At 38.1% G+C, this 18,284-nt stretch overlaps 1 protein-coding gene across 1 annotated transcript in view; it reads left to right on the top strand.

The window, feature by feature from the left end:
- The window catches only part of CLNK (cytokine dependent hematopoietic cell linker), a gene marked incomplete at both ends in the record, with an annotated part of 173,838 nt that overhangs the window by 95,318 nt on the left and 60,236 nt on the right, over positions 1–18,284 (top strand). The window contains 3 exons of the mRNA XM_079711583.1: positions 8,054–8,195; positions 9,463–9,560; positions 15,486–15,531. Of these exons, the coding sequence (XP_079567709.1) occupies positions 8,054–8,195; positions 9,463–9,560; positions 15,486–15,531 (286 nt within the window). The remainder of the gene's footprint in view (positions 1–8,053; positions 8,196–9,462; positions 9,561–15,485; positions 15,532–18,284) is intronic.

Here is an 18,284-nt window from a genome sequence, read left to right as displayed (position 1 = left end):
CCAACAGTGCAAGAGGGTTCCCTTTTCTCCACACTCTCTCCAGCATTTATTGTTTGTACATATTTTCATGATGCTATTCTGACTGGTGTGAGGTGATACCTCATTGTAGTTTTGAGTTGCATTTCTCTAATGATTAGTGATGTTGAGCATCCTTTCATGTGTTTGTTGGCAAGCTGTATATCTTCTTTGGAGAAATGTCTATTTAGGTATTCTGCCCATTTTCGGATCGGCTTGTTTGTTTTTTTGATATTGAGCTGCACGAGCTGCTTGTAAATTTTGGAGATTAATCCTTTGTCAGTTGCTTCATTTGCAAATATTTTCTCCCAATTAAGTTTCATTAGGTCCCATTTGTTTATTTTCATTTTTATTTCTTTTTCTGTAGGAGGTGGGTCAAAAAGGATCTTGCTGTGTTTTAGGTCATAGAGTGTTCTGCCTATGTTTTCCTCTAAGAGTTTTATAGTGTCTGGCCTTACATTTAGGTCTTGAAACCACTTTGAGTTTACTTTTCTGTATGGTGTTAGGGGGTGTTCTAATTTCATTCTTTTACATGTAGCTGTCCAGTTTTCCTGGCACCACTTATTGAAAAGCCTGTCTTTTCTCCATTGTATATTCTTGCCTCCTTTATCAGAAATAAGGTGACCATATGTGTCAGGGCTTATCTCTGGGCTTTCTATACTGTTCCTTTGATCTATATTTGTGTTTTTGTGCCAATACCGTACTGTCTTGATTACTGTAACTTTGTAGTATAGTTTGAAGTCTGGGAGCCTGATTCCTCCAGCTCCGTTTTTCTTTCTCGAGGTTGCTTTTGCTATTTGAGGTCTTTGTGTTTCCATACAAATTGTGAAAATTTTCGTTCTAGTTTTGTGAAAAATGCCATTGGTAGTTTGACAGGGATTGCATTGAATCTGTAGATTGCTTTGGGTAGTATAGTCATTTTCACAATGTTGATTCTTCCAATCCAAGAACATGGTATATCTCTCTCCATCTGTTTGTATCATCTTTAATTTCTTTCATCAGTGTCTTATAGTTTTCTGCATACAGGTCTTTTGTCTCCTTAGGTAGATTTATTCCTAGGTATTTTATTCTTTTTGTTGCAATGGTAAATGGGAGTGTTTCCTTAATTTCTCTTTCAGATTTTTCATCATTAGTGTATAAGAATGCAAGAGATTGCTGTGCATTAATTTTGTATCCTGCTACTTTACCAAATTCATTGATTAGCTCTAGCAGTTTTCTGGTAGCATCTTTAGGATTTTCTATATATAGTATATGTGATCTGCAAACAGTGACAGCTTTACTTCTTTTCTGATTTGGATTCCTTTTATTTCTTTTTCTTCTCTGATTGCTGTGGCTAAAATTTCCAAAACTATGTTGAATAATAGTGGTGAGAGTGAACAACCTTGTCTTGTTCCTGATCTTAGAGGAAATGGTTTCAGTTTTTCACCATTGAGAATGATGTTGGCTGTGGGTTTGTCATATATGGCCTTTACTATGTTGAGGTAACATCCCTTTTTGCCTACTTTCTGAAGAGTTTTTATCATAAATCGGTGTTAAATTTTGTTGAAAGCTTTTTCTGCATCTATTGAGATGATCATGTGGTTTTTCTCCTTCAGTCTGTTAATATGGTTTATCACATTGATTGATTTGCATATATTGCAGAATCCTTGCATTCCTGGGATAAACCCCACTTCATCATGGTGTATGATCCTTTTAATGTGTTGTTGCATTCTGTTTGGTAGTATTGTGTTAAGGATTTTTGTATCTATGTTCATCAGTGGTATTGGCCTGTAGTTTTCTTTCTTTGTGACATATTTGTCTGCTTTTGGTATCAGGGTGATGGTGGCCTCATAGAATGAGTTTGGGACTGTTCCTCCCTCTGCTATATTTTGGAAGAGTTTGAGAAGGATAAGTGTTAGCTTTTCTCTAAATGTTTGACAGAATTTGCCTGTGAAGCCATCTGGTCCTGGGCTTTTGTTTCTCAGGAGATTTTTAATCACAGTCTCAATTTCAGTGCTTGTGATTGGTCTGTTTATATTTTCTATATCTTCCTGCTTCAGTCTTGGCAGGTTGTGCATTTCTAAGAATTTGTCCATTTCTTCCAGGTTGTCCATTTTATTGGCATATAGTTGCTTGTTGTAATCTCTCATGATCCTTCGTATTTCTACAGTGTCAGCTGTTACATCTCCTTTTTCATTTCTAATTCTATTGATTTGTGTCTTCTTCCTTTTTTTCTTGATAAGTCTGGCTAGTGGTTTATAAATTTTGTTTATCTTCTCAAAGAAACAGCTTTTAGTTTTATTGATCTTTGTTATTGTTTCCTTCATTTCTTTTTCATTTATTTCTGATCTGATTTTTATGATGTCTTTCCTTCTGCTAACTTTGGGGACTTTTTTGTTCTTCTTTGTCTAATTGCTTTTGTTGTAAGGTTAGGTTGTTTATTTGAGATGTTTCTTGCTTCTTAAGGTAGGATTGTATTGCTATAAACTTCCCTCTTAGAACAGCTTTTGCTGCATCCCATAGGTTTTCAGTCATCGTGTTTTCATTGTCATTTGTTTCTAGGTATTTTTTTATTTCCTCTTTGATTTCTTCAGTGACCTCTTGGTTATTTAGTAGTTTTCCTACAGATTTTTTCCCGTAATTGATACCTACTCTCATAGCGTTGTCGTCAGAAAAGATGCTTGATATGATTTCAATTGTCTTAAATTTACCAAGGCTTGATTTGTGACCCAAGATATGATCTATCCTGGAGAATGTTCCATGAGCACCTGAGAGAAAATGTATTCTGATATTTTTCGATGGAATGTCCTATAAATATCAATTAAGTCCATCTTGTTTAATGTATCATTTAAAGCTTGTGTTTCTTATTTATTTTCATTTTGGATGATCTGTCCATTGGTAAAAGTGGCATGTTAAAGTCCCCTACTATGATTGTGTTACTGTTGATTTCCCCTTGCATGGCTGTTAGCATTTGCCTTATGTATTGAGGTGCACCTATATTGGGTTCATAAATATTTACAATTGTTATATTGTCTTCTTGGATTGATCCCTTGATCATTATGTAGTGGCCTTCTTTGTCCCTTGTAATAGTCTTTATTTTAAAGTCAATTTTGTCTGATATGAGAATTGCTACTCCAGCTTTCTTTTGATTTCCATTTGCATGGAATATCTTTTTCCATGCCCTCACTTTCAGTCTGTATGGGTCCCTAGGCCTGTAGTGTGTCTCTTGTAGACAGCATATATATGGGTCTTGTTTTTGTATCCATTCAGCCAGTCTGTGTCTTTTGGTTGGAGCATTTAATCCATTTACATTTAAGATAGTTATCAATATGTATGTTCCTATTACCATTTTCTTAACTGTTTTGGTTTTGTTATTGCGGATCTTTTCCTTCCCTTGTGTTTCCTGCCTAGAGAAGTTCCTTTAGCATTTGTTATAAAGCTGGTTTGGTGGTGCTGAATTCTCTTAACTTTTGCTTGTCTGTAAAGGTTTTAATTTCTCCATCGAATCTGAGTGAGATCCTTGCTGGGTAGAGTAATCTTGGTTGTTGGTTTTTCCCTTTCATCACTTTAAATATGTTCTGTCACTCCCTTCTGGCTTGCAGAGTTTCTGCTGAAAGATCAGCTATTAACCTTATGGGGATTCCCTTGTATGTTATTTGTTGCTTTTCCCTTGCTGCTTTTAATATTTTTCTTTGTATTTAATTTTTGATAGTTTGATTAATATGTGTCTTGGCATGTTTCTCCTTGGATTTATCCTGTATGGGACTCCCTGTGCTTCCTGGACTTTTAACTATTTCCTTTCCCATATTTGGAGAGTTTTCAACTATAATCCCTTCAAATATTTTCTCAGACCCTTTCTTTTTCTCTTCTTCTTCTGGGACCCCTATAATTTGAATGTTGGTGCGTTTAATGTTGTCCCAGAGGTATCTGATACTGTTCTCAATTCTTTTCATTCTTTTTTCTTTATTCTGCTCTGTGGCGGTCTTTTCCAATATTTTATCTTCCAGGTCTCTTATCCATTCTTCTGCCTCAGGTATTCTGCTATTTATTCCTTCTAGAGAATTTTTAATTTCATTTATTGTGTTGTTCATCATTTTTTATTTGCTCTTTAGTTCTTCTAGGTCCTTGGTAAACGTTTCTTGTATTTTCTACATTCTATTTCCAAGATTTTGGATCATCTTTACTATCATTACTCTGAATTATTTTTCAGGGAGACTGCCTATTTCCTCTTCATTTCTTTGGTCTGGTGGGTTTTTACCTTGCTCCTTCATCTGCTGTGTATTTCTCTGTCTTCTCATTTTCCTTAACTTACTGTGTTTGGGGTCTCCGTTTCACAGGTTGCAGGTCCATTGTTCCCGTTGTTTTTGGTGTCTGCCCCCAGTGGCTGAGGTTGATTCAGTGGGTTGTGTAGGCTTCCTGATGGAGGGGACTGGTGCCTGTGTTCTGGTGGATGAGGCTGGATCTTGTCTTTCTGGTGGGCAGGACCCCCTCTGGTGGTGTGTTTTGGGGTGTCTGTGACCTTAATATGATTTTAGGCAGCCTCTCTGCTAATGGGTGGGGTTGCGCTCCTGTCTTGCTAGTTTTTTTGGCATAGTCTGTCCAGCACTGTAACTTGCTGCTCGTTGAGTGGAGTTGGGTCTTAGTGTTGAGATGGAGATCTCTTGGGGTGCTTTCACCATTTGATATTACATGGAGCTGTGAGCTCTCTGGTGGACCAATGTCCTGAACTCAGCTCTCCCACCTCAGAGGCTCAGGCCTGACACCCGGCCAGAGCATCAAGACCCTGTCAGCCACATGGCTCAGAAGAAAAGGGAGAAAGAAAGAAAGAAAGAAAGAAAGAAAGAAAGAAAGAAAGAAAATATAATAGAATACAATAAAGTTATTAAAATAAAGAATTTTTTAAATTATTAAAAATTTAAAAAATTTAAAAGTAATTAAAAAAAGAAAGAAAGAAGAGAGCAACCAAACCAAAAAATATATCTACCAATGGTAACAAGTGCTAAAAACTATACTAAAAAATAAAAAAACGACAGACAGAACTCTAGGACAAATGGTAAAAGCAAAGCTATACAGACAAAATCACACAAAGAAGCATACACATACACACTCACAAAAAGAGGAAATGGAAAAAATATATATATTTAGGGGGGAAGTCTAATGTCTTCTGCCAGTGTTCAGTAGATGTTCTGTAGGAGTTTTTCCATGTATAGATGTGTTTCTGATGCATTTGTGGGGAGGAAGCTGATCCCCACATCTTACTCTTCCTCCATCTTGAATGTCTCCTGGACTTTTGTTTTTGAAAGGTTTTTGATTACTGCTTCAATCTCCTTACTATGGATCAGTCTATTCAGAAAATCTAGTTCTTCATGATTCAGTCTTGGAAGGTTATATAATTCTAAGAATTTATATCCATTTAATTTTAGCTATCCAATTTGTTGGCATATAGCTATTCATAGTAGTCTCTTATAATCTTTTGTATTTCTGTGGTATTTGTTGTAACTTCTCTTTTGCTTCAGATTTTATTTATTTAAGCCTTCTCATTTTTTCTTAGTATGTCTAGCTAAAGGTTTGCCCATTTCATTTATCTTTTCAAAGAAGCAGGTCTTAGTTTCATTCATCTTTTTCTGTTGTCTTTTTTTCTCTATTTCATTTACTTCTGCTCTGATTTTTATTATTTTCTTCCTTCTACTGACTTTGGGCCTTGTTTTCTCTTCTTTTTCTAGCTATTTTATGTATAAGGTTATATTATTTATTCAAGATTTTTCTTATTTCTTGAGGTAGGCCTATATTGCTACCTTTCCTCTTAGTACTGCTTGGCTGCATGCATAGGTTTTGGTATGTCATATTTTCATTTTTATTTGTCCTCATGTGTTTTTTTTTTAATTTCTCCTTTGAATTTTTCCATTAACCCAATATTTGTTCAGTAGCATATTGTTTAGTCTTATGTTCATTTGTCTATACAGGTTGTATCCTTTTCTTCTCCCCCTCATATTTTTGTTGCCACAAAAACATCCCTTTTTATGTTGTGAGTTCATTACCAAATTTAAGTAGTTATAGTTATTTTTAGTGTTTTCTCCTTTAACCTTTATGCTATAATTAAGTGTTTAACAACCAATTCTGATATAGAGTTGCAATTTTCTGATTCTCTCTATTTATCACATTACTCAAAGTTTTGTATACTTTTACCTTTTTGTTTCAAGTAGAAGAGCTCCTTTCAACATTTCTTGTAAGGCAGGTCTGGTGGTGATGAAAACCCTCAGGTTTTATTTGTCTGGGAAAGCCTTTATTTCTCCTTTATATCTGAAAGATAACTTTGCTGGATAGAGTATTCTTGGCTCACAGTTTTTATCTTTCAGTATTTTGAGTATGTCATTTCTTTCTCTCATGGCCTACAGAGTTTCTGCTGAGAAGTCTGCTGATAGCCTAATGGGAATACCTTTGTAGGTTACTGTCTTTTTTTTCCCTCACTGCCTTTAATACTCTTTCTTTATCATTGACTTTTGGCAGTTTTAATATAATGTGTCTTGGAGAAGGTCTTTTTTCACTAAGATAATTAGGTGTTCTATTAGCTTCGTAGACTTGTATATCCAGTTCCTTCCTCAGGTTTGGGAAGTTCTCAGCTATTATTTTTTTAAATAAGCTCTCTACTCCCTTCTCCTTCTCTTCCTTTTCTGGTATACCCGCTATTCTTATGGTGCTTTTTTCTAATGCAATCAGATAGTTCTTATAGAATTTCTTCATTTAAAAAAAAAATCTTAGTTCTCTCTCCTCTTCTACCTGAATCATTTTTAAATTTCTATCTTTGAGCTCACTGATTCTCTCTTCCACATTATCTGCTCTATTTCCAATGCTTTCGAATGTATTCTTCATCTCATTTATTGAGTTCTCAAGCTCAGAATTTCTGCTTGATTATTTTTTAGAGTTTTAGTCTCTTTGGTAAAGTATTCCTTCTGTCATTGGTTTTATTCCTGAGCTCATTGAATTGCTTTCTGAGTTTTCTTATGGCTTGTTGAGTTTCCTCATGACAGCTATTTTTAACTCTATCAGTTAGATCACAGTCTCCTGTGACTTAAATTTGGTTTCTGGATAATTTTCATATTCATTTTGTGATACTGTGTTACCATGGTTTTTCATGGTGCTTGATGAGTTGTTCCTCTACCAGTGCATTTGAAGTAGTAAACAGCTCTCTTGTTTAGGTAAAACTTTGTTTACTTTGATTCTAACAGTTTCACAGATTGGTAATTAGAGACCTTTCTTTTGTTTTTCAGTAGGTGCTGCTATAGCACATTTTTGTTTTTTCTTATCTGAGCTGCCTCTGGCTCTATTTGAGAATCAGCAGTTTCCACCCTCCTCTGCCTCTACCAGAGTTCTCACTGGTGCCCTTGTCATTGCAGTTTATGCCTCTGGGATCACTGGTGCCTTGCTGATATCAATGTCACTGCTGCTACTGGCATCTTCATGTCCAGTGTTGCTTGAGTTATTGGCAATGTTACCGTAGCAAGGGATGGGGAGCCATGGGCAGGGGGTGCCAGAATCACAGGCACACCTGGAGTTTGCAGGTCCTGCTGCTGCTGCTGTACAGTTCCTTGTGGCCATGGGCACCACTGTAACCAGGAAATTAGAGTAGTGTACCGCCTCTGCTGCTGCCACCAGGTTTTCTGGGGGTCGGGATTATGGGCACCACCTCTACTGTTCCCCTGATTTTACCCTCTCTATGTATTCCAATCTACCTACCTTCAGATGTACAAACATGTGGATCTCTCTGGAGTCCTGGTGTCTTGGGCAGAGGAACCTTTGTTGAGTTATGGATGTTTTATTAGTTGTAGATTGAAGGGGAGAGACAAAGGGAGTGTCTCACTCCATCATAATGTTGATGTCATTCTAGGGATATCGTTAGAATTCTGCCTACTACAAGAATTTAACTGCCTCAGATCCCAGACTCTCAAATCTTTAACTCCAAGCTAAGAGAATCGATATTACTCCCCTAGCTAGCATGGTAGTCTATAATCTTTGTCATTATTGTACCTTTCCTTGACTCACTCAAATGTTCCCTCCTTAGGGAAGGAAATTAGCAGCAGGCCTCGATGGAGCAAAAGGCCACACAGATGAGGACTATGAAGACCCTGAGGTTCATATGGTAGAAGCACGGCAATCAGTGAAAATTTTACCAGCCAGGCCTATAAAGGAATCTGAATATGCAGGTAACATTTGGGGTCTGAAATCTGAAAAATTCATGTCCGTGCTGCAATAATGCATAGCAACTAAAGCTGCAGGTTCTGAATTAAATAGCTCTAGTTTAAAATCATGCCTCTATGTCTTATTAGCTGTGTGACCTTGAGCAAGCATCTAAAAATCATTTTCTCTATCAGAAAACAGGGTTCATAATAAGAGAACTTACCCACAGAGTGTTTTTTGAAGATCACATGTATGATGCATGCTGAGTTCTCACCAGAGGACTTAACACAGAGTCAGAGCTCTTTGACTATTGGTTATTATTATCATGATGCTCATCTTGCGTCCTAGAAATAACTGACGAGCATGACAGAAGATTGACTGGCAGGAATGTGGGCAACATCCCTGTTAAGACAAAGTTTGCATAGAGGAGATTACAGTAAAAAGGAAGACTTTGTAATATGGCTGATATGTTTTGCCAGTAACCAGCATATGAGTGGCACTAGGACATGGCAGCAAAGCCAAGCTTTTTAAGAGAAAGAAGACCTTATAACAAATCCACCTTTGCCTCTTTCTAACTGGGGTGCTTTGGGCAGCTCCAGCAAGTTCTCTGAACCTTAGGTAAAGCACACTGCTGTAAGGGAAAAGAGAAAGCATTTGTCATTTCTGAGAGCCTGATTTATTGAAATGAATCTACTGGGGAGAATCACCTTGTAAATAATAATGATATCCCTTTCTTCATTTGCTCAGCAAGCATTTACTGAGTATCTACAGTGTGCCAGTTATCACATTAAGATTGATCAAGTGACATAGAGATAAACAAAGCATAATCCATGTTCTCAGGAAGGTCACAATCTAATGGCAGAAAGACAGATAAACAGATAAGTATGATAGAATAAGTTAAGTAGATAATGTATATAATTATGTTAAGTATATAATTAAGCATATGTTAAGTATATGACATGGAAAAGAGAGCCAGGGGTGGTGTGCAGGTGTCTAGGAAGATTTTCGAAGGGCATGACACAGCCCAAGCCTTGACAGATGAGTAGAATTCTCCAAGTGGATAAGAGAATGAAGAATGTTCAGGTCCAGACTTTGACATTTACGTGTATGGACCAAGAGGAGTGACTTCTCCTCTTTGAACCTCAGTCTCTTCATCCGTTAAGTGGAAGTAGAATGACTTGCCTCATACCTATATTGTGATGAGTCAATGAGTTTGTAGATAGGCAAATAGTTTATAAATTATAATATGCTGAGCCATGTAAGTATGATCTTAAATTTTTTCTCTTCTCACAGATACACGTTATTTCAAGGGTGTGATGGACACGCCCCTTTCCTTAGATGCCAAGACCTCTATCCCCACTGACAGGCAAACCTGGATGAGGTTGGAAGAAGTGAGTAAAGGCTTGAATGTATGAACCAAACATATGGAGAACACATCTTAGCAGCCAAGAGCTTCACCATCTCTCATTCCCAAGGCATCTTGTTAGGGGATGAGCAGGTCAAGCCCAGTGAGGTGCAGGGAGATTAGACTGGTGGGCTCATGGTCCTATAAATAAGCCTAGAAGGGAGAAGAACATTTGTTGAAGATTTCCTGTGAGCCAGGCGTCAGACTTTCACCTGCACCTCATCTAATGCTCATCCTGTTCTCCGGAAGCAGAATTTAAACTCAAAGCTTTTTGATAATAACATCATTTTGCCCAGATTTTAGGCCCAAAGATTCCAACTGCTAATTATGTGGTAATAAGTACAGCCTTCCATATCTGCCAGTTCCCCATCTGCAGATTCAACCAAGGATTAAAAAAAAAAATTCCACAAAGTTCCAAAAAGCAAAACTTGAATTTGCCACATGCCAGCAAGTATTTACGTAGTATATACATTGTATTTACAACTATTTACATAGCATTTACATTGTATTCGGTATTATAAGTGATCTAGAGATGATTCAACCAACCAAGGATTGAGTAGTACCAAAGTATGTACTTAGTGAAAAAAATCCAAGTATAAGTGGACCCACACATTTCAAACTCATGTTATTCGTGGGTCAACTGTATACAGGAGTATGTGTGTAGGTTATTTCCAAATACTATGCTATTTCATATAAAGGACTTGAGCATCCACAGATTTTTATATTCATGGGGATTCCTGAAACCAATCCCCTACAGATACCAAGTGACGACAGTAAGTCAAACAACCTCTCTGAGCCTCTTTGTAAACCCACCTAAAAAATAAGAATAAAAATCTCTGCCATGCTTACTTCAAAAAGCTGTTGAGACCACAAAAGATAATCTTATGAAAATATCTTGCAAATATAAATGCTCTAAACACATATAGAATTTTATTTGTAATAATACTTTTGCTAATGTTTAATTTTCTTAATGCAGAAATGCATAAAATACAAATTAATCATCCCTGGGGTTTCAGGGCTATCAGTCATAACATTTTGGGTACATTTCATGTCAATGTTTTCTATGCTGATATGTTTCATGCAAGGGAGTCTTTATTGTATAGTGTATACCAGTTTTCTTTCCTTTTCACATTAACTTTCAGTCATAAAACAATCTCCTCTGTGACAAAACAAGCATTAATAAGCATAATCTTTACAGATACATCACTCCCCATTATAAGATTTTTAATTATTTTACTTAACCACTGAGTGAAAACATTTTAAATGCTTTTAGTACATATTGTAAAATTTCTTCCTGAAAAATCATTTCAATTTACCCTCCCAGAAGCCCTTTGTTGCAATTTCCACCTCATAGAATTCTCACTGGATATTACAAAACTGGATATTACATTTTTAATCATAATTTTAAAAAACAAAAAAGAGATTTCACTGTTCTTTTTTTAAATCTGTAGCACATTTATTAGTGAGTGTGAACATGCTTTTGAATATTTATAACACATGTTCCTTGTGCATTATCTGTTCAAATAGTTTACCTATTTAACTTGAGCATTTCTGTTAAATATTGACAAGAAAAGGATACTACAAATTTTACCAAATAATGTCATTTACACAGAACACAGCCAATAGAGATTGGGAGAGCAAGATGAGGGATAAAATACTGAACACAGACAACAAGCTAAATACTTGAATCATTCACTCAACAAATTCACTCAAGACATATGTGTTGGGTGCCTGCCATGGACCAGACAAAATTATAGGCATCGGTAAACCACCAAGGCCCTGCTCTCATGAAACTTACATCTAGTGGGAGGAGGCCTGTGATAAATAAATAGATAAATAATAGCTACAAAGACAATATGTCAAGTGATGAGTGCTTTGAAAAAATAATGAAAGCAGGGCACTCACAGGAGGTCTTTCGGAGGATAGATGGCAATAAATGAATGAATGAATGACATTTAATCCTTAAAATGACCTTGCAAGACAAACATAATCCCTATTTTAATGGCTCCAATACTTACCTTCTCTGAGCCTTTACTGTCTTAGATATAAAATCTCATAGCTTTATGATAATACCTACAAAACACAGTGCCTGGCACAAAGTAATCCGTTACTAAATGACACCTCCATGAGGACAGGGACCATTTTAGCCCCAGTACCCAGCACAGTGCCTTTTTGTAAGAAGTTTTCAACAGATGTGGGTTAATTGGATAGAAATGAACAAACAAACTCTCAGTCATTTGATCTGAACGTTGAAATACGAATAACTTGAAATATTAATAGGAAAAGAGACACAGTCTTCTTTCCCAGTTTGATTTCTATTCACATGGAACCCTTTTCCACTCTGTTCCTCAAAGTTGTCACGTGAATATTTGCTACTATTCCCAAGATGTGAAACTGGGGCAGCCCCACAGGGGTCTGTTTGACAGGGAGGAGGACACTTCAGGGCTCTCATCACGAAAGCATGAAGCATATTCAGGGAACAATAGGAATTTTAGAGTCATTGGGCCAGAGGCTAAAGACACAAGTTCTTGTCTGGTTACAAAGAGTAGAAAATTCTGACCTAAAAAGTTAAGTTTTTCTTTCCCTAAAAATCACTGATAATCCGCCTTTCCATGTAAGTAAACCTTCAGGAGAAGAATGCTTTTTAAAAAAAATAATAATTCTTATCTGATTTTTTTTAAAACAATTATGCCAGAATTTGTCTCCATTTGTATTACTTTATATCTTTTCATATTATCTTTGTAGCTTTCTGTTATAAATTTCTTCTTTTAGTTAGGTCACTTTGCAAGTGGAACTATAATCTCAACATATTAAGTCAAGTGAAATCTTGTAAGAAAAATGATATGGGAGACTTGAGCACAATTTTGGCCAGGAGGAAAGTTGTCTTATAAATTAATTAAATAAGGACTTGGCCTTGATTCAGATAAAAAAGGAATTTGCTTTTATAATCAATGTTTGAATAATCAAGTTTTTATGGTAAGCAGATTTTTTTTTATTATAACCTCATTCTCAGGAGTTAATTCTAATTCATTTTGCACATTTATGTTGAGCTTAAACTCTCTGTGAAATGGATCTTCAACAATCCTTACAGGGGCCAGTTCTTACGATGACTCCTTAGACTGGTTACAACTGTCTTCAACCACTAGACCACTGTCCATCTTTTCATTTATTGAGTGCTTGCTGTGTATGAAGCACTATGCTCAACAATGGAGATAAAAAAAATGAGCCAATGCCCACAGTCTAAGGGAGGAGGCATTAGCCCAAACAGGCAGTTTTGATCTAATACAAAGCGTTAAGACAGAAGTGACACAGGGTGCAAAGAGCAGGGAGCTGCATCACTAAGTCCAGCCAGAGGCTTTTAAGAAGCCTTCTGGAGGAAACAATGCAAAGCAGCCTTTGACATCAGTAACACATTGCACTGTAATCGGTAGTTCTGATCCGAGACCATTTTGACCCCTAGTGGTCATTTACAATGCCTGGAGACACTGTTGGTTGCCAAGACTTGGGGAGTGCTACTGACACGTACTGGGTGAAGGACAGGGATGCCGCTCAGTATACTGCAAAAGCACAGGGCAGCCCTCACAGCAGAGAATTATCCAGCCCCAACTCTCGATGCTGAGGCTGAAAAACTTCTGTTGTAATTAAACCTGTGTTATAATTTGTTGTAAACTCAGAACTGCATGCATGTCTGAGTCTTCCTTCAGCATCCAAGTTCTTATTCCTCTTTTTTCCCTCATAATCCAGCATTGATACAGGTATAAAGTAGGCACTAGTAAATATTTGACAGAAAAATGGGTGTAGCCCTAGGGGAGGGGCAGGCAATATTTCTAGGACCGGGATCCTATGCTAATATCATCAGAGGGTACCTCCCTCTGGGGAAGATGCAATGCAAAGAAACTCTGTCATATGAAAGATCCAAATGGATCCAAATGTTCAAAAGGAAAATTGGCCACCAAAGGGGAAAAGAACAGAAACACTAAGGAAGCCCCATTCCTAATACCCTAATCACGCACGGCCCAGCTGAGACAGAGACAATGGAGAACCTCTCCTGCTCTGGGCTAGCAATGGCAGGTGGGCAAGAGCATTGGGAGAGACCCGCTCTGCAGGGCAGGTGCACAGGGAAGGCTGAAAGCTGAGGATGCAACAAGAACTTTGCAAAACTCCAATAAAGATGTTAAAAAAAAAAAAAGCTACTATAAAAAAATAAAATAAAAACCCAGCACACCAGCCTCCATACCCTGGCGGAATTGGAAGCTGATGGTGTGATGAAGGAAGCCATAACAACAGCAAACCCAAACCACACTCAAGCCTTGACTAACTTGGCCAGCAGAAGAGCCACCACTTTCCAAGTATAAATAAGGTGTTTCAATGTTCCACAGAGGAAGAGGTGGACATTGAACATTAAGACATGAGGTAACAGGGCGTTCAGTGACCCTTCCTCCCCATCCACCTTGGCCAGCTCAACTTGGCACCAATGAAGTGTAACACTAAGACTCTCTATTAGCCAGGGTTCTCTAGAAACATAGGCGGAAGATGATAGATAGATAGATGATAGATAGATACATAGATAGATAGATAGATGATAAGTAGGTGATAGATAGATAGACAATAGGATAGATATGATAGAAAGACAGAAACATATAGACATATATAGCCATAGACATATATACATATACACATACATATAAATAAATTAGTGATTATGGAGGCTCAGTCCCACAATCTGCTATCGGAAAGCTGGAGACCCAGGAAAGTCAGTGGCATAAGTTCCAGCCTGAGTCCAAAGGTTTGAGCACCAAGAGAACCAATGATGTAAATCTCAGTCATCAAGGGCAGGAGAAGACCATCGTCCCTGGTCAACAGTCAGGCAGAGAGATCAAATTATCCTTTCCCCTGCCTTTTTATTCTATTCAGGCCCTCAATGGACTGAATGATGCCCACCGGCATTGGGGATGACAATATGACTTACTCAGTCTACTGATCCAAATTCTAATCTCATCTGGAATCACTTTCACAGACACACCCAGAAATAATGTTTAATCAAATATCCGGATACCCTGTGACCCTGTCAATTTGACACATAAAACTAACCATCATAGACCCCAATACTGATCTAGGCTCAAAGGCTTTCAAAGGCATTGGGCATCATTAGGATGTCTCTATCATCTTCTTCACTCTCATGCCTAATAATTGTACAGCCATCCCTTAATAGTTCAGCAACACCTTTAATACTATTAATAATGACAGCTAACAATTATTCAGCTTCATTTGTGTCATTTCCTGTTCTAGGCACATTACCTGTCTCATGTAGTCCTGCCACCCTTGTGAGGTACCAGTTCTTTTGTTACCTCCATTTCACAGATGAGGAAACTGAGGCTTAGAAGGTTAAATGACTGGCCATGTTCTCATAGCCAGCACATGATGGAGGTGAAATCCCAACACGGGCATCCACACGAGGCCACACTCTGATCTGCCTGCTCCATCACTTTCATGGACTTGATCATGTATGTTGATCTTCACAATAATTCAATGACATGATTTACTAAATATTTTCCCTATTAAAAAGATGAAAAATCTAAGGCTCATAATATGGTAAATGCTTTTCCAAAGTTTCACTGCAATAAGATTGTATTGGATCTCAACTGGATCTCAAACTAAGTATTTTTATGCCAAATTACCACCTGAGGCCACTACCCTCATTGCTGGCACAGTGGTACATGTATTTACACGTATTTACACATATTGACTGATTGCCTCCCATACTCGTAGGGTGATCTATAAGAATGATGAGTCCAGGGACTTATGCCTTTAACCTTGGGAATCATCAGGTTACAGTTATATACTGAGTGGCAGATCATGAGATGGTATAGTCACAGTTTAAGAAATAATGGTGTCACGTTGTCTTCTACAGGTGGAACAACCCATTTCCAGGGATATCAGAAGCCAACATGTTAAAGGTAAAGTCAAATCACAAAGTTTGAAATATAAGTATATTTGCATCTTTCTTTGCTTCCAAGATCCTCTTACATTTTTGTCTGTGGTCACAGATTTCTTCAACATGGTTGTCTATTGAATTAACCTTCATGAAATAACTAATTTTGGAAAGAGTCTATCACATCTTATGCCTTTTTATCACCTTACCTTATTAATGAAGAAATTGATCGTGAAAAGTCATAGTCCATGTTGTGCAATTTGGGAAAGAAATTGTTTTGAAACATATGGGTTGCATCAGATATATAACTAAGTTATTTCTCTAAGCATACCCCTCTGTAAAATTGCAAGATAGAAATCTAATTTTAAAATGCTGATTAATTAACATGAAAATAGATTTTAAAGCTTCAGGCAAAGCAACTCAATTTGGAGATAAAGATACAGGTAAGAACCTGAAAGGAAATAATCAATTTCAGTAGTGCTAGAAGCACAAATGGAGGACAGCCAAAGAAATTTAATTGGATCCTATACATTATAGCTTCTCTCATCATTTCCCCCAATGTCCCCATATTCTCTTACAATGTTCAGTTAGAAAAGATGACAATCCCATGATTTACATTTCCCAGTAACTGAAACATCGAGATCATCTTTTATGTGTCTGATGCTATATTCTATAACATATTATTAACATCACATTTTCTTTAATGGGAAAGTGTGATAGTTAGGGTTCTAAGAGTAAACAGATGGCACACACCCGAATTAGGATAATTTAAGGAGGTTTTTTTACAAAGGAACTATTGACTAAGGTGTGTGAGGTGTAGGAGAAGAATGAGGGGTGATGCAGAAACTGGGGCCAACAGCAGTGGTGCTGTCACCACCCCTAAGCCCAGAAGGATGAGGGGACAGCTACAGAAAACCAGAAGGAGCTCACCACCTTGAGAAGAGCAGTGACCATTGGTTGAGGAACACCACCAGCCCATGTGGACCTCCCAGGGTGGGAGCCAAGGGAATACATGCCCCAATCTCCCTCTCCAACCTTCCTTTGATCTCCTGTTCAGACTTCCTAATGGCTGAACCCAACCTGAAACCATGGGGCAAGGTAGCCTGCATGTGCTGGTTGGTCTCCAGGATGGAGAGTGGGGTGGAGCAGGGTGGACAAGGTGAACAATGGACCTGGAGGCGCAAAGGGAAGATATGCACAAAGGGAAGCAAGGTGGAAGGAGCAATGAGAGGAGCCCAAGCCCAGGCTCTACTACTACCTGGCTGTGTTACCTTAAGTAAGGCACCTAACCTTTCTGAGTCTTACTTTCCTCCTCTTGAAATGGGAAGTGGGCAGGACTTTTCTGACTCATCAATTCAATTGAATTAGCAGAGGCAGGAAACAAGAGCTGTTCCCTACTCCATCTCTCCTCTGCATCCTGCACAGCCTGACAGATCCCTGTCTATCTTCCCTCTAGACCACTCCTAAACCCCTCAAAATAGGGGAGATTTCCTATCAGTGCCTCTTTAGTTCTTAAACACGGAAATGCCTTCCATGCACACAGCACTTGATTCAGAGCTTTTCTGCATTAACTGATGTATTTTAGTCCTTAGAAGACCACATGAATTATGTAGAGGAAGTTTTTTCATGCCTCTTGACAGAGGAAAGGAGCAGAGCACAGAGGCATCCCAGAGCAGATCATAATCATTTGATGTATAAATGTCTTAGGTCCTAATAGAAGCTTTATAGGCAATTTATTGAGAAATGAGTCCTGGGGAGAAAGCAGACAAGAAATGGATGTCACAATTCTCCTCTTTTTTTAATAGTTCACTGTAGACATGCACCTTCATTTCTTTGATTGCAGAATCTTCTTTGACCACTATTCTACATATATTAATATGTCTGTGTGACTATCAGGATGGTTCTAATTCCAATTCCAACATAGGTAGGGGGGCAGTTTCCACCCACACACCATCAAGCAATTCTCTGGGTACCAGCTGAGTATCCTACAATTCAACCCAATTCTCACACTATCCACCCAGAGACAGCACCAAATTCCACAAGTTAAGGGCTCGGTCCTACAAGACCGCACCTCACCACCACTTCAGATGGCAGTCACAAGCCCAGATTGTCACCTGTGTTTCTATAGATTGGAGGTTCCAACCACTCCCTCCTTAGGTTCGATTAATTTGTTAGAGTGGCTCACAGAACTCAGAGAAACATTTTACTTATTAAATTACCAGTTCATTGTAAAAGGATATAACTCGGGAACAAGCCAGATGGAAGAGACATATAAGGGGAGATATGGGGAAAGAGCAGGGATCTTCCATGCTTCCTGAATCTCTCAAACTCCAAACTTTGGGGGTTTTATAGAGGCTTCATTACATAGGCATGGTTGATTAAATCGTTGGCCATTGTGGATTGAACTCAATCTCAAGCCACTCTCCTCTCCCTGCGGCGAGGGGTGGGAGGGTGGGGGGTAGACGTAGGGGACTGTAAGTTCTAACCCTTTGATCCCGTGGTCTTCGGCTAGGCACCACTGACAGCCAGTCCCCATCATTAGATGGAGTCCAAAAGTCACCTCCTTAACATAACAAAAGATACCTTGATAGCTCTCATCGCTGTGAAATTCCAAGGGATTTAGGAGCTCTGTGCCACACACAGGGACGGAGGCCAAATATATATTTCTTATTATAAATCCCAACATCACAACTATTCATCCATATATTCATCTACACTTTGCCTCAGCTTACAATATTTGGAGCAGTCAACAAAAACTTGCATGGTAAAATGGAAGAA

Source organism: Hyperoodon ampullatus, assembly GCF_949752795.1.
Source record: "Hyperoodon ampullatus genome assembly, chromosome: 1".
Classification (NCBI taxonomy): Eukaryota; Metazoa; Chordata; class Mammalia; order Artiodactyla; family Ziphiidae; genus Hyperoodon; species Hyperoodon ampullatus.
Note: the sequence above shows the minus strand (reverse complement) of the source record. Positions and strands in the feature narration are given on the sequence as shown.